At 43.4% G+C, this 25,497-nt stretch overlaps 1 protein-coding gene across 1 annotated transcript in view; it reads right to left on the bottom strand.

The window, feature by feature from the left end:
• Positions 1-25,497, bottom strand: part of atp6v0d1 (ATPase H+ transporting V0 subunit d1) — a 44,693-nt gene extending 19,196 nt beyond the window's left edge. The window contains exon 1 of the mRNA XM_033036242.1: positions 25,235-25,497. Within this exon, the coding sequence (XP_032892133.1) occupies positions 25,235-25,364 (130 nt within the window). The 5' untranslated portion in view covers positions 25,365-25,497. The remainder of the gene's footprint in view (positions 1-25,234) is intronic.

The following is a 25,497-nucleotide window of genomic DNA, read 5'->3' on the forward strand; positions in this document are numbered from 1 at the left end:
CAAATTTGAGAGTTTAAGTGCACGTCAAGGGTATTTCACAAGGCAGCATTGCTGAAGATTGCTCAAAAATAGTACTGTGATTTTCTTAGTCATGCTCAAAGATCCTATAGCGGAGATATAAGATCCGCTATAAGATCTTTGGTCATGCTAGTCAGGGAGCGTTTCCATTGTTTGTTCTTCCCCATCTCTTTCTACCCACTTCACTCCAACTTTATTTCTTAATTCACTAAATTTCACCGCGTATCATTTCTGGCAAGAGTTGCAGAAATGAAATTTACCATCTTTATAGTTTCAAAATGATAGCTCTCCCACATAAAGTTTAGATTTATCAGGAAACAATTTTGCCTTCTTACTGGAACTGGAATCAGAACAGCACAAGTTCTTGCAGTCAAAGATTGATAACTTTCACACTGAAAAAAAATAAAGAACATTCTTACATAAGTTGGCTTCACCAATTAGAAACCTTATCCATATATAAAGTGTGAATGCTATTTTTGCATGGATGTAGCAATGTTAATGAATTACTATTGCAAATCATGAAAAGGAGGAAATTGTTGCACTAAGAATGAGAAGGTCATTGCAAGCGAGTTTCGTTCACTGCTGCATTGAGTTTCATATGTGGAGATCAATCCAGCCACAACTGTGAAGGGCAGGAAGAGAGAGGTTACTGACACAGTGAGACCAACGAGCTGAAGTGTGCTCATTTCCATGCAAGAGATAACAAGGGTAAAGCTGATGAACTTAGAGGTAGGATCAGGGTATGGAAATATGAAGTTATGGCCGTTATGGAGACTTGGTTGCGAGGAACGCAACTGGCACCTCAACGTTCCAGAGTCTTGATGCTTTAGATATGATAGAGAGGAACATAAACGAGGTGGAGGAGTTGTGTTGTTAATCAGAGATGACATACTGGAGAGTATAGCTCAAAAATAAGAAAGGTGCAATGGGATTGTACCATAGGTCTTCCAAGAGCCGGCGGGGGAAAGAGTGGTTCTAGATGTGGACTCTTATACAATGGCGAGACCAAACATAGACTGAGCGATCGTTTCACTGAACACCTTCGCTCAGTCCGCCTGAACCTACCTGGTCTCCCGTTTATTAAAAACTTTAATTTTCCTTCCCATTCCCTCAGACCTTTCTGTCCCAGGTCTCCTCCATTGTCAGAGTGAGGCTAAACACAAATTGGAGGAACAGCATCTCAAATTTCGCTTGGGCAGCTTACAGCCCAGTGGTATATTAATAATAATAATAAATTTTATTTATGGGCGCCTTTCAAGAGTCTCAAGACATATTGATTTCTCCAACTTCAGGTAGCCCCGGCATTCCTTCTCGCTCTCTCTTTCTCTCTCTCTCTCTCTCTACCCCTCCCCCACCCAAGTCGCACTAGCTTCTCATTTTCACCCAACAGCTAACATTGGCCTGTTTCCTTTATCATTACTTTTTTGGCATATCTTCCATTCATTGTTCTTTATCTCGACATCATCGTCTATATCTCTCGGTTCCCTTATTCCTTACCAGTCTGAAGGGTCTCGACCCGAAACGCCACCCATTCATTTTCTCCAGAGTGAAGCCAACTTATGTAAGATTTAGATTTACTAGAATGTTGCCTGGGTTTCAGCAACTAAGTAGATTTACTAGAATGTTGCCTGGGTTTCAGCAACTAAGTTACAGAGAAAGGTTGAACAAGTTAGGGCTTTATTCTTTGGAGCGCAGAAGGTTAAGGGGGGACTTGATAGAGGTTTTTAAAATGATGAGAGGGATAGACAGAGTTGACGTGGAAAAGCTTTTCCCACTGAGAGTAGGGAAGATTCAAACAAGGCTTGAGAATTAAGGGACTGAAGTTTAGGGGTAACATGAGGGGGAACTTCTTTACTCAGAGAGTGGTAGCTGTGTGGAATGAGCTTCCAGTGAAGGTGGTGGAGGCAGGTTCGTTTTTATCATTTAAAAATAAATTGGATAGTTATATGGATGGGAAAGGAATGGAGGGTTATGGTCTGAGCGCAGGTATATGGGACTAGGGGAGATTATGTGTTCGGCACGGACTAGAAGGGTCGAGATGGCCTGTTTCCGTGCTGTAATTGTTATATGGTTTATATGGTTATGCTACCTGCGCCCACTGAGTTACTACAGCTTTTTGTGTCTATCTTCGGTTTAAACCAGCATCTGCAGTTCCTTACTAAACATAATTGATATGTAGATGGATTACAGAAAGATGCAAAAGCAATGGGGTTGTCATTATGGGTGACTAACTTCCCCAAAATTGTCTTGGACTTCCTCAGTGCAAAGGCTCAGGCGGATGGAGCAGAATGTGTTAGGTGTTTCTGAGAGATTTCTCGAAACAGTTCTTGCATAGTCTAATGAGTAGAGACCATACTAGACCGCGTATTGGGGAACAAGCTTGGCCAGGTGACTGGTGGAAGAGCATTTTGGGAAAGGTGGTCACAACTCCAGACATTTTAAGAATGTTACGGATGTGGCTGGACCTGGGGGGGGAAGGGGGGAAGAGAGGAAGGGAGGAAGTACTTGATTGGGACTAGCAGATTACAACATTATTAGGCATGCACTAGGGAGAGTTAACTGGGAGCAGCTGTTATTGGATAAGCCGACATAAAACATGTGGGAATCATTTAATGGCCATCTGATCAGAATTCAGGGCCAACATGTTCCAGGAAGGAGGGGTAAGGATAAATGTGAGGGAACCTTGGATGATCGGGGAGGTTGTAAATTTGGTCAGAAAGAAATAGGAAGCATATGTAAGGTTTAGGAAGATGAAATCAGACAGAGCCTTTGAGGAATATAAAGCGACCAGGAAATAACTCAAGCAGGCAATTAGAAAGGTCAAAAGGGATAAAGAAATATCATTGCAAGTTGGATTAAAAAATTCCAAGATTTTTTTTTTTTTCAACAAATAAGAGAATAACTAGACCACACAAGAATAAAATAGGGAATTTTGCTTGGAGGAGGATGATGGAGGTGAGTTACTAAATGAGTACTTTGCAACTGTATTGTCGAAGGACATGGAAGATAGTGAGATCAGAGCATACGAATATACTGGAGGTCAAGGTGGTAGTGGTGTTGGGTCTCTTCAAAAATATTAAAATGGATAAATCTCCTGGGCCTGATGGGAGCCTTACCAGGTTATTGAAAGCTGCAAGAGGCAATTGCATGGGCTTTGATGAAGATCTATGTATCCTCCCTAGCCGCAGGTGATATCCTGGCGATTGGAAGGCAGCTAATGCTGTCCCTTGTTTAAGGGAAATAGAGACAATCCAGGAAATTATAGGGCCATGAATCTAGTGGTAGCTATTGGAGGGGATTTTTTGGGGATAGGGTTTATTTGCATTTAGTAGAGAATGAGATAGAGGAACAATCATCATTGTTTTGCAGCTGGTCACGTTGTACTAACTTTACTGATCTTGTTGAGGAGGTGACAAGGGTGATAAAGGTAGGGCAGTGGAGGTTGTCTGCATGAATTTTAATAAGACATTTGATAAAGTCCCTCATGGTAGACTGAGCAAGAAGATGAAGACGGATCCATGAAGACTGAGTAATTTGGCTTATCCATAGATAACAGGATTGTGGTGGAATGACATTAATCTGGCTGGAGGTCTGCAACCAGTGGTGTTCTGCAGAGATCTGTGCTTGGACCTCCATTTGTGATATATATATACACACAAATGACTTGGATGTAAATGTAGATGGGATGGTTAGTAAGTTTGCAGAAGACACCAAAATTGGTGGAATTACATAGAGTGAAGGCGGCTGACAAAGAACTGACAAAGGTTGAGTAGACTGGGTCTCTATTCCTTGAGGGATGATATTATTGAGGTCTATAAAATCATGAGAGGAATAGATCGGGTAGATGCACAGAATCTTCTGCCCAGAGTGGGGGAATCGAGGACCAACGGACATAGGTTCAAGGTGAAGGGGAAAAGATTTCATAGGAATTTGTGGGGTAACTTTTTCACATAAAGGGTGGTGGGTGCATGGAACAAGCTGCCAGAGGAGGTAGTTGAGGCTGGAACTATCCAAAAGTTTAAGAAACAGTTAGACAGGTACATGGATAGGACAAGTTTGGAGGGATATGGTTCAAGCTCAGGCAGATGGGACTAGTGTAACTGGGACTTGTTGGCCGGTGTGGGCAAGTTGGGCCAAAGGACCCGATTCCCCATTGTATCACTTTATGACTATCCCCTGGTCAGGATAAACTCTGTAGCACCTGAAACTCCTCATCCTCCATCTGGCCCTCCTGTCGATAGCATTCCTATATCCTCTAGCCGGGCTCAACTGCAGTACCTGAAACCCATCATCCAGCCTTTATCATGTCCATTGGCACCTTTCCTATATCCCTTGGATGGGATCTCACCCTCCACTCTAGCCTCCAGGCAATACCCCTGCGCCTACTCATGTAGCGCCTCTCATATTCCTTACTAGACCTCCCAAAACACTTTGCACCCAGTAAAATGCAACCAGTTTTCACACAGAAAGCTCCTGTAGGGAGCAGTGACATGGTGACCCAGATCAGCTGTTCAAGGGAAGATGTGAAGCGGAATTGTTGGCTTTAGTTCAGACCCCCTGCAGTTCTTTAATACGGAGTCCTCTGGATGTTTGATGTTCTCTAGGTATGGCAGCTAGGTTTCTGGTTAAATGTTCCATGCAAAGGAGGACCCATTTGATAGTGCAGTGGTTTATCAATGTGGCCTTCCCAACAGCTGAACACTCAGAAATTACTGGCACACTGGGAGGGCAGCTCTTCCTCTGCCACGGAATTCTCTGCCACGAAAGGCAGTGGAGGCCAATTCACTGGATGAATTTAAAAGAGTTAGATAGAGCTCTTGGGGATAGCGGAATCAAGGGGTATGGGGAGAAGGCAGGCACGGGTTACTGATTGTGGATGATCAGCCATGATCACAATGAATGGCGGTGCTGACTCGAAGGGCCGAAAGGCCTCCTCCTGCAGGTAGTTTCTATGTTTCTTTGTCAGTTTGGGTCATTTTCAAGCAGTAATAGTTATCAACGTGGATCATAAAACCTTCAAAGTTTTAATAGGAAATTGCAGCAAGTGACTTTACCAGAAACTCCAGCATTCCACATAAAACTATTCACTGTCAAAGGTCGACTATCGACTGAATGAGACAAACTGATGTCTCTTGTACCTTCTCAATTGAGTGTAAACAATCCTTTGGCATTAATTTGAAGAAGGATAATTCCAAATCTCCTGGTCAATGTTTACCCCTCATCTGCTGACACAAACAGAGGACAAAATTATTTTTATGCTACTGAAGCTTGTTACATTTAGCTTCTGCACTTCTACGTGAATTGTGATCAGACTTCAAGTGCCTCACTTCACTGTAAATTACCTTGAGATATTCCATGGTCAAACATTTTGCTATGCATAAAACAATTAGGAATTTTTTTTACAATGAGCAAAAGTGAAAAGATGGATATATTTGCTGGAATTTGATAAACTTAATGCTACCTGGCAGTTGTTTAAATCTGCCACCTTTAGTACCTTAAGCCAATTAACCTTCAAACCTGTACATCTTTGGAATGTGGGAGGAAACCGGAGCCCCCCCCGGTCACAGGGGGAACGTACAAACTCTGTACAGACAGCACCAAGATCGAGCCTGCGCCTCTTTTGCTGCAAGGCAGCAACTCTACCGCTGCGCCACTGTGCCGCTCTCAGTCGTCTTTTCAAAATGATATTGTCATGCTTAAAAACTTTCAGGGGTTATCCTTCCAATATTCCAACCAACAACCACCACCACCTAGTTTATTATTTTAATACTGCATCACTATTGGCAGCTATGCCTCAAGCCACTCTGAACATGATTGGGTCAGGAGTAGACCATTCAGCCCTTAAACCTGCCCTGCCATTCAATTTCATCATTGCTGATCTTCCCCCGGGCTTCGGTTCTTCCATGCATGTTCTCCAGTCCCAATTCGACGATTTTTAAATTTAAAAATAGGTGGCGTTTCAGGTCGAAACACTTCTTCGGACTCTGCAAAAGGGTCTGGACCGGAAACGTCACCTATTCATTTTCTCCAGAGATGCTGCCTGACCCGCTGAGTTGCTCCAACATTTAGTGTCTTTCTTCGGTGTAAAGCAGCATCTGCAGTTCCTTACAGACATAAATCTTCCGCAGTTTCATTAATATAAATAAGAGGGCGTATGATCAATCTTGGTCCAGCCCATTAGTTACTCATTGCCAGCCTGAAACATAGCCCTTTATACCAGCTGTGATAATTAATCTTCAAACCATGGTATTATAATATCACCTACTCTTACGTTGTGTATCAGCCGTTTGTGGTATCCTGACAAATTTAGTTTTGCTTTTAGAGATATATCACGAAAACAGGCCCTTTGACCCATCTAGTCCACGCGGATCAATGATCATCCACACACTAGTTTTATCCTACACATTAGGGACAATTTACAGAAGTCAATTAACCTACAAAATCTGTATGACTTTGGAATGTGGGAGGAAGCCAGTGCACCTAGAGAAACCCTAGGTGGTCACAGGAAGAACTTACGAATTGGCACAGACAGCGCCCGTAGTCAAGATCAAACTTGGGTCTCCAGCGCTGTGGGGCAGCAACTCTGATGCTGCACCATTGTGTAAAAAGCATTTAAAATGCTTTCTTAAAAACAATATACACAACTAACAGCTATCCATGCTGCGTATTACCCAGCTATCTTCCCCAATACTGCAATGATGGCAGAAATAAGCAGCATGGCAAGGTGCAAATGTATAATTTCTCTAAAGTGTTTTAATCCTGGAATCAATAGAACTTTTGCATTTTACACCATTGAAAACCCAGGTAGGGGTTCAGAAATCCCTCGGCAGGCCACCATAAACTTAGCCTCAATTTCTGCTTGTTGAATTTTGTTAGAGAATAATTAACAAAATCTAGAGACTTTACACTCAAGCAGACCAGTCAGTCTTCATACTCATGGGCTGTGAACAGTGCAAAATGTTTACACAAGTTAAATATGTGAACTTTCCATTAGTCACTCTTTACGTTACAATTAATTCAGATTCTACATGCTCCAAGAAACTTAAAAAAAAAATGTTTAAACACTTCAGGAAAGAGCTTTCTGAACATCTGGTTAGCATTTTTACTGGAAATGCATACCCATCTTTAGAGACTTGTACCTTTGCTCCATCAAGCATTTTGAAATGAGAACATTAACTACAGGGAACAGAGTGTTCTCCGTATGTTATTTTAATGCTTCTAGGATTTGATTGTTATTTCCCTGAAGATTCAGATTGTAGAACTTGTAAACTATAACCAAAAAAAGTTCTGTTTTATAAACTCCTGGAATATAAATCACATTCTCTTAATTACAGACAGTGAGCAAAAAAATACAACTTGGTTTTCATTTCAATAATGACAAACAACTTTCTATGAAAAAAGGCAACACAATCTGTCAAAATGTAATATTAGTAATGAATTGTACTTAAAATAGCAAATCCAATTTTTTAGAGTGAATTAGATTACTGGAATTTAGAAATCTGATGTGGCAATTTGCTTTTGTGCCTCAGAGATTACAGGTAACTAATTAATGTAATAACTAATCTATTATTGCTATACTGGACATTAGATAGTTAAAAATGCAACACAATAGAAGTAGGTACTTTAATATTACACGGTCCTGTGGGGTTAACTAGAGCAAAAATTATCTGCAGGCCCCGTTACCTTTCAATATATATTAGTTTTGGATGAGGGCTCACACAATTTATCAGCCACGGTGAAGTTACAATCAATTCAGTTTTAGTTGAAAGCTTATTAAAATGTAGAATTAAATTTTAGGTAGAGCAAGGCAAGGCCAGGAAAAGCTAGGGGAGATGGAGAGAGAAAGAAGTGAAAGGAAACATATGCTAAATATTCTGCTCTGAATTATTTGTCACAACACTGCCCAAGATAAACGTGCAGTTAATATCTATTAGCCTTCATGTTGTCCCACTCACTAAAGAAAGATGACGCTTTCTAGAAAGGCATGTGGTGAGAGTTGGTAGATGTTGATTCATGAGGTTGCTTCTTGCTGAGACACAATATAAAAAGTTAAAATACTTGGGTCTGGTTTTGTCCTGCCTTGCCGCTTTTCCAGCATCTACCCCACCCCCAACTGCAATCGGTCTGGAGAATGTTCCAACCTGAAACATCACCTATCCATATCCTCCATAAACGATGCCCTGACCTGCTGTTATCAGCATCTGTTATATTTGTTTGGGCAACTGTCGGTCATTTGCCTTGCCTTTACTTTGATGAATATACTATGATACAGGATTCCTTCTTTGACCCATGTTCAGCTTGAGAATTTTACATTTTGTAAAATGCGACCTACAAAATCATGAATGACAGGGCAGTAATGCTATCTATTATGCATGCATTTATTGCATCAATTGCAGTTGGCCAGATATACCAAATATTTTTGTATCAGTGAGTTATATTTATTGTTTATGATTGCCTGGTACGCCCTGATGTTTTGAACTTTGTATTATGGGCGATGTATTTTGAGGCCAGCACTGTGGAATTTTTGACGGATGATTTTTTGTTATTCTTAGTACATCTAATTGATGGGTGATTCTTGAACTGAAATGTTAAAGGCCTGTCCCACTTGGGCGTCATTTGCGCGCCATTTACGCGACCTGGTAGCGTGTGGGTAGAGCGGGACAGGCACATGGAGTGGCGTGGAGGAGTGTGGAGTTGCGCGCGCTATCGCGCAGCGCTCCAGGATTTTGTTCTGCACGAAATCTTCGCGCACCACCGGCCTGGCGCGTAAATGACGGCCAAGTGGGACACCCTGGAGCGGCGCAACGTCACACCTCCAAACAGAAGCAGACAAGCGATCGCCGAGCTCAGCCTGGGGCTCACGGCCTTTGCGGATCCGGATCTGCCCCTACTCCTAGAGCGGGGCCAAGACGATTGGAGATAGACACAAAAAGCAGGAGTAACTCAACGGGACCGGCAGCAACTCTGGAGAGAAGCAATGGGTGACGTTTCGGGTCGAGACCCTTCGTCAGACTGAAGAAGAGTCTCGACCCGAAACATCATCCAGTCCTTCTCTCCAGAAATGCTGCCGGTTCCGCTGAGTTACTCCTGCATTTTGTGTCTATCTTCAAATGACGTCATGTGCTCCAGACGGCTGTGCGGACGCATGATGACGCTCGCCAGTCACTACCGGCCTGTCGCGTAAATGACGGCCAAGTGGGACAGGCCCTTTAACTCCACTTCTTTCTCTGGCATGTGATTGGAGGATACAAGTAAGGGGGCCCCTGCATCACTCACCGACATTTCCGCTACCTTCAACATGATCCCACCACCAGTCATATCTTCCCTTCCCCACCCCTTTCAACTTTATTCAGAGGCCACTCTCTCTGCAAATCCTTGGTTCACTCGTCCCTTCCCACCCACACCATTCATTCCCCAGGTAATTTCCCCCTGCAACTGCAGGAGATGAACATCTGTCCCTCCACCTCCTCCCTCACCTCCATCTGGGGACCCCAACAACCCTTCCAGGTGAAACGGGTTCACATACACCTCCCCTAACCTCATCTACTGCACTTAGTGCTCCCAATGTGGCCTCTTTTGCAATAGCAAGACCAAGCAACCATTTCACCGAACACTTGCGTTCGGCCTGGCGAGACCTGCTGGATCTCCTGGTTACTAACTATTTTAACTCCCCTTCTTATACTCCTCCATTAGCAGAGTGAGGCCACACACAAACTGGAGGCCCCCTCACCTGAATCCACCCATCACTTGCCAGGCTTTGTTCCACCATCACTCTTTCCCACCTTTCTCCCCCCCCCCCACTACAATCTGAAAACCAAAACATCGCCTGTTCCCATCACAGATCTTCCTGACATGCTGTTTTACTCTAGCACATTGCTGTTTTGCTCAAGCTGCCATCATCTGCAGATCTTTGTGTCTCCAAACAGATGCTGAAACTGGCAATAAAAACAAAATGAATAAGCACATGGGCCAGGCAGAGAGAAGCAGTTGAAGACAATTGGGATAAACAAGTTTTAAGAACAAGCAAAATTGGGAAAAGAACAAAAGGAAATGTTGCGAGTAGATGGCAGGAGAGATGAAATGTTAAAAGAGATGACAACATTTGGCGATGGAACGAAACAATGAGACAGCCTTTCTGCCCACATGTCTGCACTTCTGTTAGATATCCCGATCCAGCTGTGGCATAAGCTTAAACCAGAAGTGGCATCTCCTGCTTTGTTGTCAAAAGTCAGAGTTATAGAACACAATTGGCCACTTCAAGCTTCAATAATATGTCCAGCTCTCAGGCTAGGCCACCTGTGTGCTGAGCCTACCATCTAAATGTTTATTTTGCACACCACCCTATCACCCATCTCGCATCTTAAAAAGCTGTTAAAAATCTCCACTTTCCGCGAGACATTGGCGAGGGCGCCAATTGGACGAGACAGCAAGTAGTGGGGAGGGGCATGATGATTCAGCGCGATGATTGGAGGATGGTGGTGTTGGTCAGAGGCGGAAGAAGGGGGGTGGGACTGAGAGAGCGTGGTGATTGGAGGAGGGAGACGTGCCCAGGTCATAGTGTCACAACGGCAGCCCTGGACACAGACGTGCACCTCATCCGCAGCCAGGATCGATCCCGGCCGGCTGGTGGAGCAAAGATCAGAGCGGAGCTTGAATCGGCCCGTTCGCGGGGCTTTTCATTGCCCGGCGCAGCTTAAAATCGACCTAGGGATCTTCCACCACCGCCCTGCGGTCAAATTGATGCGTCGAGGTTCCCGAAGGTGAAGCCCCCGCCGGGCGATGAAAGGCCCCGCGAACGGGCAGATTGAAGCCGAACGATTCGGGGCAGACGAAGCTGCTGTTGCCGGAGTTCGGCGTCTTTCACCAACCTGGTCAGTAGCCGATGTTACCGGCCATAGGGCCCACGGCCGAAACCTCGCATGTGCCATTATAAATTCAACCGTCTCGGATGGTAAAGGATTAATCTTTTCCTTTTTACATATCTAAAGAAGTTTGAGTCCGTTTTTATATTTCCCTGCAAGCTTTCTTTCATGATCTTTTTTTCCCCCTCTTAATCAACCCTTGTCCTCTGTTGAGTTCTAAATTTCCCCCAGTCCTCTGGTTTGCTTCTTCCACTGGCCAATTTATATGCCTTTTCCTTGGATTTAACACTATCCTTAATTTCCCTCATTAGCCATGGTTGAGCTGCCTTCCCAGTTTTATTTTTTCACCAGACAGGGATGAACAATTTTTGGAGTTCATTCGTGTGGTCTTTAAATATTTCCCATTGCATCTCTATCATCAACCCTTTAAGTATAATGTATCAGTCCATCCGAGCCAATTCCTGTCTCATACCTTCAGTCTCATTTGTTTAAGTTCAGGACCTTGGTCTCTAAATTAACTGTGTCACTTTCCATCCTAATGCAGAATTCCACCATATTATGGTCATTGTTGCCCAAGGGGCGTTGCACAACAAGATCGCTAACTAATCCTTCCTCATTACACAATACTCAGTCTAGGATGGCCTGTCCTCAAGTCGGTTCTTCTATATATTGGTTTAAAAAACATCCCGTATATATTCCAGGAAATCCTCCTCAGCTCTGCTACCAATTTGGTTGGCGCAATCTATATGTACTAATGTAGATTAAAGTCACACATGATAACTGGTGTACCTTTGATATACACATCCTTAATTTTCTGCTTGATGCTATCCCCAACCTCCCTACTTCTGCTTGGTGGGCTGTATACAACCCCTCCTAGCGTTTTCTGCCCTTGGCTATTTCACAGTTCTATCCATACCGATTTTGATTTGCAATCATAGTGCTCCAAACAGCATAGATCAAAACCTATTTCTATTCAACTTTTGCACTGAGCTGCAGTATACCTGACCTCTGGAGGAAGGATGGTGTATTTGCAATTTTCATTGCTGGTTATGTGGATGCCTAGGAATTTGAAACTATTGATCATCTCCAAAGCAGTACTGTTGAGAACAAGGTTGTGATCACTAACCTCCTCCCCCCCCCCCCCCACACCACCAACTACCACCCTATTTCCTAGGTCAACTATAAAATGCATAATAAGTTTTGCAAATTATAGAGAAAAAAAATTACAGCACAGACACTGCAATACATCTGAATTTCTGTAGTTTAACACAAAGTACAATACGAATCACATTTCTCCCCCAGGTTTGTGAAATCCTATCAGGTCTTACCCACAAAGATTAATGACAAAAAAACTGTCAAGTGCCCACTTGGCATTTTTCACTTCAAGTAATTTCCAAACTTTTCCTTTCGGCATGGCAAATCCTAAGCCAAACAACATGGATGATCAGGAAAAAAGAGGGCATTTTATTTATGGCTGCAGTCACTTGAGAATGTATTTTCTTTTTACTATTATATTTGTGCTACAGTCTTCCTCTCATTAGGCTGCCTCTTGGGTCTAGGATCTACCTTGCCTCCATTTGCTTTATGGGTTTGGAGAGTTTTGTGTAGGGCAGGTGGCGAGTTGGCGCACTCCTTCCACATGCTTCCTTCACAAAGATATGAGATGTTCATTGCCTTTCTGGATGTCCTTCTCCATTAGATTTGTCCCATGAGCACATAATCACATTACTTTTTCTTCAAGGAGATAATTTTATCTGCCCTCCTGGAAAATCTCTTACTGTGATAGTCCTCTGAGGAGAGTGCTTTTATAGGAAGCCTGACGTCATGTATGCACATGTATCCAGCCCATCAAAGTGAGTTCAACATGATTTGTGCCTTGTGCCTCTGTGATGAGGGTGTCAGCCTGGAAACACAACAATATTCATTTATTCCCTTCCTATGGATTTAGTATATACGGTAGAGAATTTATCAGCAGATAATTTATTTTCCACCCTGCTTTTGCCATTTCATTTACATTGCCTGCAGAACTTGGCATCATTACTCTGTCACAAGAATCCCAGCATTGGGTCCCATCCACTACTACAAGGAGCTTTGTTATGCTCCATAAATTTCCCAGCTTCAGAAAAGGGAAAATTGGTTTGTCTTTGCTTCCTATGCAAAAATGCAACGGGATATCCAATGATCTATAAAACAGGGTAGACAAAAGTGCTGGAGAAACTCAGCGGGTGTGGCAGCATCTATGGAGCGAAGGAAATAGGCTGAGGAGATATCGCAGTGGAATATATAAAATGTTGAAGAAGGAACTGCCTATTTCCTTTGCTCCAGAGATGCTGCCGCACCCGCTGAGTTTCTCCAGCACTTTTGTCTACCTTTGATTTTCCAGCATCTGCAGTTCTTGAACAACGATTTATAAAACAGTCCTGATGAAAACGTGAAATTTAACAATCACAAATTCAATTCATTCATAATACAAGTCCTCATATAACAGCGAAAAATTTAATAATGAATTGTAAAATTGAACACAATGTTACCACATTAGGCAGACTTAGAACAATCTTTGGGGTAGTACAGTGCCGGGTTGCTGCCTTACAGTACCAGAAACCTGAGTTCCATCCTGACTACGGGTGCTATCTGTATGGAGTTGGTACGTTCTCCCTATGACCATGTGGGTTTCCTCCCACATTCCAAAGACGTGCAAAGCTGTAGGTTAATTGGCTTCTGTAAATTATTCCTAGAGTGGAGGATAGAACTAGTGCACGGGTGATCGTTCGTTGGCATGGACTCAGTGAGCCGAAAGGTCTGTTTCCACGCTGTATCGCTAAATTAGAACAAAGATTTCAAAATGTAACCATCTCATCTTAGTCTGCTATAATCCCATTCTGCATTAGATACGATTGCAAGGCTGCTAAACTGTTTGATGTACAATACTGTTAGTTTACAATGCTAGTTTATAATGAGTGTCAAGTGAAAAGAATAGCATGATTTAGATAAAATATTTAGCATTACACAGCTACACTTGTAAAGGGTTAATAAATGCATGGAAAGGCAAAACATAATGTCATGCAGGTACATGCATTCCCTTGATCTATCTCCTAAATGCACTAACTCTCTCAAAGATGGACAAGGACAACAAAGGACATTTATTGTCACACACACCATTTCTAGTGTAGTGAAACTTGAGTTGCTATTTGCAGCACACCAATAAAAGTAAGACACCATATTAAAGAAGAATTTTACATAAAACATAAAAACAACCCCCCACAATGTGAGGGAAGGCAACAAAAGTCCAGTCCTCCTCCTCTTGTTCACCCCGTAGTCGGGGCCTATTTGAGGCCTTCGCAGTCGCCACAACGATGATGCCTCATGGGCTCACAAAGGCTTTATGTCAATACTCCAAGCACCGTTTAATATCTCCTGAACCAAGATCCCATCACTGAATATCAAGCTATTATCTCCCAATCATTTACAGACACCCTTTCCTTTGGAGATCTGCCTTCATGACTCAGTCTAACTATGCACCATCCAGTTCTACTGAATCAGCTAGAATCACAAGCAAAAGCATCCGGTAAACCCACTTTCCAGCCTGCAACTTTATTCTGTCACTTTGTATTTCAGCCTTTTACTCAAATTCTTAATCTTGTTGTCCAATTTCTTCCCACATATTTCCATCGCACCTCTGCTGTAATTTACCACTTTACCATTTGCCTGTTCCCCAATCCTATTGTAATCATGGACACCTCAATTTTCTACCGTTTTACCCCAGACCAGGATGGTCCAGTGGCCTTTGGTTCTTCCTTGAACAGAGGCTCAACCTGCATCTAATCAAACTCTTCCTCGCATTGAATAATTTTATCAACTTTCTCCACGTTAAATTTGAAACTATGGGACCCCACATTAATACAAGCAAACTATATTTTTTGAGAGAAACATGGAACAGCCCTTGAAAGCAACCTTTCAACTTTGCCATCTATAATCACTTGTTCTACAAGTATTCTTCAATTTAAGAACATTTGATTTACAAACGATTGCGAGAATGCCATTCTTTGTGGGCTCAAGTCTTTGATTCACAGAGAACTACTTTACACTGGAATGAATAATGTAGCACTCTCCATCCATCGGGATATATTGGTAGGAGTGTGGTAAAGGCTTATTAACCACAGTTGAGGAGATATAAATAGATGGAGATGAATTGAGGAGATGCAAATAGATGTGCGGCACAGTGGCGCAGCGGTAGAGTTGCGGCCTTACAGTGAATGCAGCGCCAGAGACCCAGGTTCGATCCTGACTACAGGTGCTGTCTGTACGGAGTTTGTACGTTCTCCCTGTGACATGCGTGGGTTTTCTCCGAGATGTTCGTTTTCCTCCAACACTCCAAAGACGTACAGGTATGTAGGTTAATTGGCTTGGTAAATGTAAATATTGTCCCTAGTGAGTATGGGATAGTGTTAATGTGCGGGGATCTCTGGTCAGCGACCTAACCGCGTTCTTAAAACCGCCCAACTGCCTGATGATTTTGTAGACATCTTCAATCTCACCCTTAAAGTCCAAGGTTCCTACCCACTTTAAAAATACATCAACAATGCCAGTGCCTGAGAAGAGTATGGTGACATGCCTCAATGACTACCGACCAGTGACACTAACATCGGTGATGGTGAAGTGCTTTGAGAGGTTGGTTGCGGCACATATCAACTCCTACCTTAGTATGAACCTTGACCCCTTACAATTGGGCTACTGTCACAACAGATTAACGGGAGATACAATCTCGCTGGCCCCACTCTGCACTGGACTCTCTGGGGACAATAAGGACACACAGGTCAGGCAGTTGTTCATCTACTACACCATCGCTCGATGTTCTACACTATCATATTCTCCAAACTTGTTATCAAGCTAAGGAACTGGGTCCCTGCACATAGTTTGCAAATGGATCCTCAACTTCCTCATCAACAGACCACAATTAGCATGAAATGGCAACATGTCTTCCATTATAACCATTAGTACAGGAGCACCTCAGGGTTGTGTGCCCAGTTCCCTGCACCACTCACTCTATACCCATGACAATGTAGCCAGACAATTCCAATGCCAATTTAAAATTAACCAATGACACCTCCATTGTTGGACGATGAATCAGAGTGTAGGAGTGATATTAAAAATCTGATTGAATAATGCCAAAACAACAATCTTGCTTTCAATGTCAGCAAGACCGTGGAGTTTATTGTTGACTTTAGGAGGAGGAAGCCGAGGATACTCAAACCCGTCTTCTTCGAAGGGTCGACAGCAAAGAGAGTTAACAACTTTAAGCTCTTGGACATGCATATTTTTGAAGATCTGTCCTGGGCCAAGCAGATCGATGCAATCATAAAGTCCATCAATACCTCTACATCCTTAGATTGAGAAGATTCAGTGGGTCGACGAATACTCTTGAATTTCTAGATGTACGGTAGAGCATATTGACTGGGTGCATCACTGCCTGGTTTGCTACCTTGGATGCTTTCAAGAGAGAGTTAGACAGAGCTATTAAAGATAGCGGGGTCAGGAGATATGGTGAGAAGGCGGGATTGTGGATGATCAGCCATGATCACATTAAATGGCGGTGCTGGCTTGCAGGGCCAAATGGCCTACTCCTGCACCTATTGTCTGGCAACTCAAGCGCCCGGGATCGAAGGAGATTAAACAAACTGGTGGAAACCACTTGGTCCAACACAGGTGCTGACCTCCCCACCAATCGAAGGGATCTACAGGAGGCGCTGCCTCAAATAGGCGCCCAGCATCAAACACCCACACCACCTTGACCATGCTCTTGTTTCACTCCTATCATATAGGGTGGTATAGGAGTTTGAATATAGCGACCTTAAAAAATAGTATTTTGCACCAGTCGGATTTTGCACTATAGTCTTGCACCATTCTGCTCTTTTGCTCTCATCGCTGTATTTATTATTATTATATGGATACCATTTACTCTGAGCTTCACATGAACAAGGAATGTCATTGCATGCTGATGTGTATTGGCATTAATCTGAACATTTATTCTATTAGTTTCTATTAGATTCAAATACTAATCAACTATATCTTGTAGAGCTCTAATTAAATCAGCATGTGCAATATGTCCTCTCCACATAATTTCAGTTGCACATTGAAAATGCCTGAAGTAAAATTTATAAAAATGGGTCCTAACCACGTTGATTTATATACAATACTTATTGTGTCAATTACAACTGTTAAGTATCTTAGCTGATGTCTGTCATGTCACTGGCAAGACAAAAATTGTATTTCTCAGGATCAATGTGAAAGCGGTTTGTGTGCGCATGCGTGTGCGTGATGGATACCAATACATTCAAAGACAGGTTGTTTCATTACTAGGCATTGTCCATGGACATCAATGTACTCACAGCACTTCAGATCCTTCTTGTAACTGGATGTTTCTTCCATCTATCAAAATGGATGACTTTAAAAAACACACTAATTGTATGTACTTTTAAAAATACCCTATTGCTAATTCTCTGCTCCCAATATCTCCTAACTTACATAAAGAAAACTCTTGGAGTGAAACATTCCAATGATCAATAGCTCAAAGAGCACGTTGAATTTTATTTTAAAATAATCGATTCTTCAAAAAAGCAAATTGAAACGCACAATATGTATTTTTAAAAAGACAAACTGCTGTAGTAACTCAATGGGTCAATAGACAATAGAAAATTGACAATGGGTGCAGGAGTAGGCTATTCGGCCCTTCGAGTCAGCACCGCCATTCAATGTGATCATAGCTGATCATCCCCAATCAGTACCCTGTTCCTGCCTTCTCCCCATTTCCCCTAACTCCTCTATTTTTATGAGCCCTACCTAGCTCTCTCTTGAAAGCATGCAGAGAACCTGCCTCCATCGCCCTCTGAGGCAGAGAATTCCACAGACTCCCCACTCTGAGAAAAAGTGTTTCCTCGTCTCCATTCTAAATGGCTTACTCCTTATTCTTAAACTGTAGCCCCAGATTCTGGACTCCCCCAACATCAGGAACATCTCAGGCAGCATCTTGGGAGAACATAGGAAGGTGACATTTGGGGTCGAAGCTTTCAGTCTGAAGAAGGGTCCCGACCAGAAACATGACCAATCCATGTTCTTCAGTGATGCTGCTTCACCTGCTGAGTTACTCCAGTACTTTTGTTTTTTTGGTAAAAGTTTTCTGTAGTTTCTCGTTGCCACATAATATTGTTTTTTCTAAGCCATTTACATGTTGCCCAGAGAGAACAAAATCAAAAGTTTAATGCTCTCCCAAACACGTAAAGCTAGGAGAGGCAAGTTAAAACACTTAAAAAGCGACTCTTCATTTAAACGTACGTGTTCAGTTATTCTATTCAATTTTAGCGCAAGGTCAGCTCTCAAGTCCACATTACTAACGCAGATTTGAGTAAATTTCAAACGTCTACAGTCTAAGGACAACAATCAGTTAAACTATCATTATATTAACCAGCACCACTTTCACTTCAACTGAAGTTTTTCTTCATACAATCTCCTAACACTGAATTAATCAGCAACTTCCTTCGTACCAGATTCAGGATGAAATTCTCAACATGCTGAGATTAGTCAAAGTTAATATATAACTCACCAAATAAAATGTAGAACGAATTAATTATAATTCGCCACATTCTTTTTCCAAACATTTATACATTGAGTGTCAAATTTTCATGTATTTGCAAACTGATAACCTCGGAAATTGGAATATTTGGACAATGCGAACATCATGTTCAGATGACGAAGTGGATTTACTGCATTCCTGGAGTTAAATATTCAGGTGATGTTGGATAATGATGTACTATGCTGTTCAGTACAATTTAATAAAAAACATTTTTTAATCCTAAAGTCATGCTAAATCAATAAATACTGAAACAGGCAACCGTTCTTAAAATATCTGTGTACTGCAAAAAACACAACTTGGAGCTACCTCACCTACAGTGCAATGCACTGCCTTAAAACCTTTACCCCAAATTCACAGCAATGTAGGAGGAATTTACCAACTAGTTACCCTATAGTGACAGGTTTGGCACTCTGTCCTTTACATAGAAAATAGGTGCAGGAGGAGGCCATTCGGTCCTTCGAGCCAGCACCGCCATTCATTGTGATGATCGTCCCCAATCAATAACCCGTGCCTGCCTTCTCCCCATATCCCTTGATTCTATTAGCCCCTAGAGCTCTATCTACAATACAATTTATTTGTCACTTGAACCTCATAGAGGTTCAAATGAAATGTTGTTTCTGCAGTCATACACACAAGAAAAAAAGACCCAAGACACAACACAATTTACACAGACATCCATCACAGCGCATCTCCTCCTCGCTGTGATGGAAGGCAAAAACTTATCTCTCCCCTGCACTCCCCATTCCCCTCCCGATGTCAGAGTCAAAGCCCCCGGCGGGTGATGGCAATTGTCCCGCGGCCATTAACGCCGCGCCGGGCGATGCAAGGCCACGCTCCGGGTCTTGTTGTTGGAGCCCCCAGCGGGCGCTAGACAAGTCCCGCAGCCTTTGAAGCCACGCCGGGCGATGTCAGGCCCCACTCCAAGTACTCCTCGACCCTGCAACTCGGGCGGGAGAAGTCGCCGTTACGGAAGCCCCGAAAAGCGGTCACCCAGCAGGGACCCGCGGGCTCCCGATATTACTGTCCACCGGACCTGCGGTTGGAGCCTCCGAATCTCCGGGGGTCGGGTCGCAGCAGCGCGCCACCACAGCTCCACCCGCTCCGAACTCGGCCAGCTCCGCGATGGTGGGTAAGTCCGCAGCTCCGTGACTGGAGCCCCAGGTTGTTCCTGCTGGAGGCCGCTCCACGTTGCTCAGCCCCAACGACAATGGACACCCGACAGGGAAAAGGTCGGGTTCTCCGTGCAGGGGAAAGATTTTAAAAGTTTCCCCCCCACCCCACCCACACACATACCCCATCAAACAAAAAATAAATAAAAACTACATTAAAACGGGACAAAAAATAACAAAAAGACAGACGGACTGCAGAGGCCGCTGCGACGCGAGTCGCGCCGCCCACCGGAAGTGTCGTCTTTCCGTCTATCTGACTCTCTCTTAAATCCATCCAGTGATTTGGCCTCCACTGCCCGCAGGTAATTCCACAAATTCACAACTCTCTGGGTGAAAAAGTTTTTTCTCACCTCAGTCTTAAATGACCTCCCCTTTATTCTAAGACTGTGGCCCGTGGTTCTGGAGACGCCCAACATTGGGAACATTTTTCCTGCATCTAGCTTGTCCTGTCCTTTTGAAATTGAAATTGATTTTATTAGGGACAGTGCATATTAATAAACATTTACATGTAATACGCAAGATTGTAGCCAGTAGCTAATTTCCATCTTTAGTCCCAAACAAGGTAAACACATCCCAAACAAGGTAAAAACAAAAGACAAAAACAAAACAAAACAAACAATATGGTTTAGCCTGCAGTCATAACATAGAATAAATAACAAACACGCAACACAGTTTAAAGTCCCAAAGTCATTGTCTCTTCCCTCCTTGCTTTCCCTCTGCGCTGAGGCAATCCAAGCCTCCGATGTTGTGACCCCGCCGGGTGATGGTAGGCAAGTCCCGCAGGCTGAATCCGAGCTCCGCAAACGGGCCGGTTCAAACTCCGCGGCCCGGGGCGGTCGAAGCTGCCGTCCTCCAGTCCAGCGGACGCAGCTGTAGTTGCTGGCCCACTGGCCCGCGGCCGAGCCTCCAAAGTCGGGTCGGAAGTTGTGTCGCACCGCAACCACAGCCCCGAAGTCGGCCAGGCTCGCGTTGGTAAGTCCTGGCTCTGCTCCACAGCCTCCACAGCCTCGAGGTCGGTCGCAGTTCGAGCTCCGCGATAGGCCTCAGCGCAGACGGACAAGGAGATACGACAGGAAAGGTCGCATCCCCCCGAAGGAAGAGTCAAAAAACATATTACACCACCCCCCCACACATACACAGCTAAATAAACCGAAATAAACTGTAAAAACAGGACAAAAGAAAACAAAAAACAGAAAAGACAAACGGACTGCAGGCGAGCCGCAGCTGCAAGGCAGCGCAGCCACTCCCAATTCTATATTCTTTTATAATTTTATATGTTTCTATAAGATCCCCCCTCATCCTACTAAACTCCAGTTAATACAAGCCTAGTCTTTCCAATTTTTCCTCATATGACAGTCCCGCCATCCCAGGGATCAATCTCGTGAACCTACGCTACACTGCCTCAATCACAAGGATGTCCTTCCTCAAATTAGGAGACCAAACCTGGACACAATGCTCCAGATGTAGTCTTACCAGAGTCTATACCATTTATACCAAGTCAATTAACCTACAAACCTGCACATCTTTGGATAGGTGGGAGGAAAGTGAAGATCTCTGAGAAAACCCACTTGGTCACTGGGAGACCGTGCAAACTCCGTACAGAACCCGTGTCTCTGGCGCTGTAAGGAAACAACTCTACTGCTGTGCCACTGTGCTGCCCTTCATCAAAGCTGGCATGTTGCTGTGCCAGTGAATTACAGTAGTCAATGTATTCATTTACCCTGTAGGGTTCACTACAAACATTGGCGGAAAATCCGGGGGGGGGAACGTGTCCCCTCCATGTTTTCAGAGGTGGGGGACGGTCCCCCTCACGTTACAAGCTTTAAATCTGTGGTACAGATCTGCAATAATTGACTCATTCTAACGGTAACGGCCCCGTAGTAGAAGCATCCACATCGCGGGGCTGGAAACTGGAAGAATCCAGAGCTAATTAGCCGTGTTCCCTAATTCAGGGCGCACGGCTGAAGCTTCCGATGTCTCGTGTGTGTGTGTGTGTGCGCGCAGGCGCGTGCAGCCGCCAAGAAATTGTGTCCCTCCTGACCCTCGGTCCCCTCCATGTTTTGAAAGCGGTTTCCGTCTCTGGTTTTGAATATAACTTGTTCTATCTGAAAATGGTTATGGAGTTGGTACAAAGGTAAGGCCCCTGTTTAGAACCTTCTCTTGGGCTTCAGTGTGGATGAATGTTTGGGAAAAATTGACAATTATTTTCTCTAATTGGGCTCAACCTTCTCTCAGCTTGGGCCCACTTTAGCTTAAAGATTATATTTCCCCTCCCCCTCTTTAGGGTTTATTCTCTAAATTTGTGGTCTGGGCCTACTCGAAAGAGTTTAACAGGGACCACTGGTATGTACTTGTGTCTCTATTTAGTAGTGAGTTTCTGCCTGTACCTGGGGCTGTTGGTCAGAGTGGGGACAGTGAGGGAGATATATGGTGGTAAGATATTTGTTCCACATGCCAATGTGGTGGATTCCCCTCCGCCAGCATAATACCAGTGATCACCTTCTCCTGTCAGCACTTGACTGGATGACGCTGCATTCTGTCTCTGGACTTTGCATGGTGTGTACTTGTGCTTGAGGAAACGGTGACCTGAAGACTCGTCCAATCTGATGTCTTGACTGAAGAACGGCCACTTTAGTCTGGCCCATGAGATCATTACCCTTGTCCAAATCCATTTGCCTTCATTAGGCTCCCCACTTCCGCATTGTCTTGGCCGTCATCCTAACAGGGATTTATCTGGGCTTTGGCCATGCCATGGAACAAATAAACAGTGCTGGCAGAATTCGGCGGGTCAGGCAACATCTGTAGAGGAAATCGACAGATGACTTATCAGCTTGGAAGCCTTCAGACTGGAGTAGTGGGAGAAGGTTGGAAAAGGGAAATGGGGCAACCTAGCTGACTTACCATTGGGCGAATTCATGCCCCAACTATCCCCACAAATCCCAATCTTCTGGCAAGGATGCTGTAGCTGATGAAATGATGGGAAAATAAACTATTTACAATATAGTAAATAGAATATAGAAAATAATAGAAATGTCAACAGAAAATAAACTATTTACAATGTGGCAAATGGGTTAACTTCACAACATTCACAAAAGAGCCATATAGTCTAACATATAGTGCTCTCCATAATTTATTTATTTGCCTCTGTACTCCACAATTTGAGATTTGAATTTTTTTTTAAATCACATGTGGTTAAAGTGCACATTGTCAGATTTTATTAAAGGGTATTTTTATACATTTTGGTTTCACCATGTAGAGATTACAGCTGTGTTTATACATAATCCCCGTCTCCCCCCACCCACCTTCCCCCATTTCAGGGCATCATAATGTTTGGGACACTTGGCCTCACAGGCGTTTGTAATTGCTCTGGTATTAGAGACATAAGTCAAACCTTAGGCTTACCAAAATCAACTGTTTGGAACATCCTTAAGAAGAAAGAGAGCACTGGTGAGCTTACTAATCGCCAAGGTACTGGCAGGCCAAGGATGACCTCCACAGCTGATAGAATAATTCACTGGATAATAAAGAAAATCCCCTCCAAACATCTGTCCGACAGATCAGAAACACTTTTCAGGAGTCAGGTGTGGATTTGTCAATGACCACTGTCCGCAGAAGACTTCATGAACAGAAATACAGATGTTACAGTGCAAGATGCAAACCACTGGTTTAGCCACAGTTCTGGAAAAAGGTCTTGTGGACAGATGAGATGAAGATTAACATATCAGAGTGATGGCAAGAGCAAAGTATGGAGAGAAGGAACTGCCCAAAAACTCATTGACCGGCAGTTTATTTTTACAGCAAGCCAATGATCCAAGGATCCCATACATAATGCTAAAGCAACAAAGGAGTTTTTCAAAGCTAAAAAATGATCAATCTTTGAGTGGCCAAGTCAATCACCCGATCTGAAGTCAATTGAGCATACCTTTGATATGTTGAAGAGAAAATGGGAACTAGCCCCCAAAACAAGCATAAGCTAAAGATGGCTGCAATACAAGCCTGGCAGAGCATCAGAGAAGACACCCAGCAACTGGTGATGTCCATGAATTGCAGACTTCAAGCAGTCATCGCATGCAAAGGATATGCAACAGAATACTAAACATGGCTACTTTCATTTACATGACATTGCTGTGTCCCAAACATTATGTTGCCCTGAAATGGCAACAGTGTATAAACACTGCACATGCTCAGTGTATAAACACTGTTGTAATTTCTACATGGTGAAACCAAAATGTATAAAAATGGCCTTAATTAAAATCTGACTGTGTGCACTTTAACCGCATGTGATTTTTTTTCTATTACAAATCTCAAATTGTGGAGAACAGAGGCAAATAAATAAATGATTAATTATTAAATCTTAATTAAATCAGTTGCCATTTACCTGCCAGTTACCAGGAAAAGAAGTTGCAAATGGAAATAAACAAATGGACATTCAAATAGTTATACTTTGATGGTGTAAAGTTGGTAAAAGGCAACTACTATTATGGCTTCAAACAAAAATTTGAAGATTATAACACCTGCACAGTGGGATATATTCCACGAACCATCAATTTCAGAATGTAATTTTTACTTTCAACGTTTCATTATTAAACAAGATTAAAACCATTATTACCACTGATTTACATTCAAATTACAGCCCGAGAAAGAATTGGCCGTTTCATGTTTGATATCCAGTACATTTTAATTTAGCACCATACCATAAGACAGGGGGATTCAAGAAAATAATGCAATTTTATTCATACCTTCACACTTTAAAAAAATCTCTTCTTGTCATGTCATACAAACCTCATTAGCTTCCATAGTAAATGTTAAGGCAGTAACTATTCATGTCATTTTGCCTTGTTTAATGGCAAATATTTTTAAGACCAAATCCTTGTTCATTATTCACTCAGCAAAATGCATTGACATTTCCCTATTGATTGGGCTACTTTCCTCACCTCTTCATATGTTGAATATCCCTCCCCAAATCTGTACGATTGAATATTAACATTAATCTTCAAAGATAAGTTACTCCACACATACGAAACCATAAGCAGCTGACCTTAACTCTGGCACTGAAAATACCATTACAATGAAAACGTTAGGAAAAGGGTTTCGACCCGAAACGTCGCCCATTCGTTCTCTCCAGAGATGTTGCCTCACCCACTGAGTTACTCCAGCATGTTGTGTCTCCCTTCGATTTAAACCAGCATCTGCCGTTCTTTGTTACACATTAGGAACTAAATGGGCTCTAGATAATCGCACCTTCAGTTCTAACATGTCCATTTGCAAGTTATGCATACAATTATTCTGCTCTTTCTACGGAACACCATTTCGCAGTGAACAACAGTCCCAATTTCTAGGATTGACAACCAGATATCCAGGCCTTATCTAGAGGCCCGGGAAGGATGTGTAGTCGAACATGTGACAAATACCACATAGGGAAGATATACTTAGCAATTTGCGTGAGGAAGAGGACGCGGGTACAACCGTTCTTGATGGAGGAGTAATAAAGAGGGCGGGCGTTCCCCCCGTTCCCCCAGCAGGGTGACAGGCCCTGGAGGCAGGACTGACCATCTCACCTTCCAAGGTCTCGCACTGCACCAGATTCAGGTAGTCGCCCTGCGACAAGATGCCAGCCTTGAAGCCCCTCACCAGTCCCTCCAGGTAACCGTCGTTCACGTTGAAGTAGAGTTCGTTGAAGGAGCCCATGTCGCCTGAGGAAGGAGCCGTCCCGCGAGTCGGTGACACGGCCGCCCGACACCACCTGACCGCTCAGCTGATCCGCGCCGCGCACGCGCCGTGCTAGTGCTCACCCGGGGACGGCCGGCAGACGCTGAGCATG

Source organism: Amblyraja radiata, chromosome 17, assembly GCF_010909765.2.
Source record: "Amblyraja radiata isolate CabotCenter1 chromosome 17, sAmbRad1.1.pri, whole genome shotgun sequence".
Taxonomy (NCBI): domain Eukaryota; kingdom Metazoa; phylum Chordata; class Chondrichthyes; order Rajiformes; family Rajidae; genus Amblyraja; species Amblyraja radiata.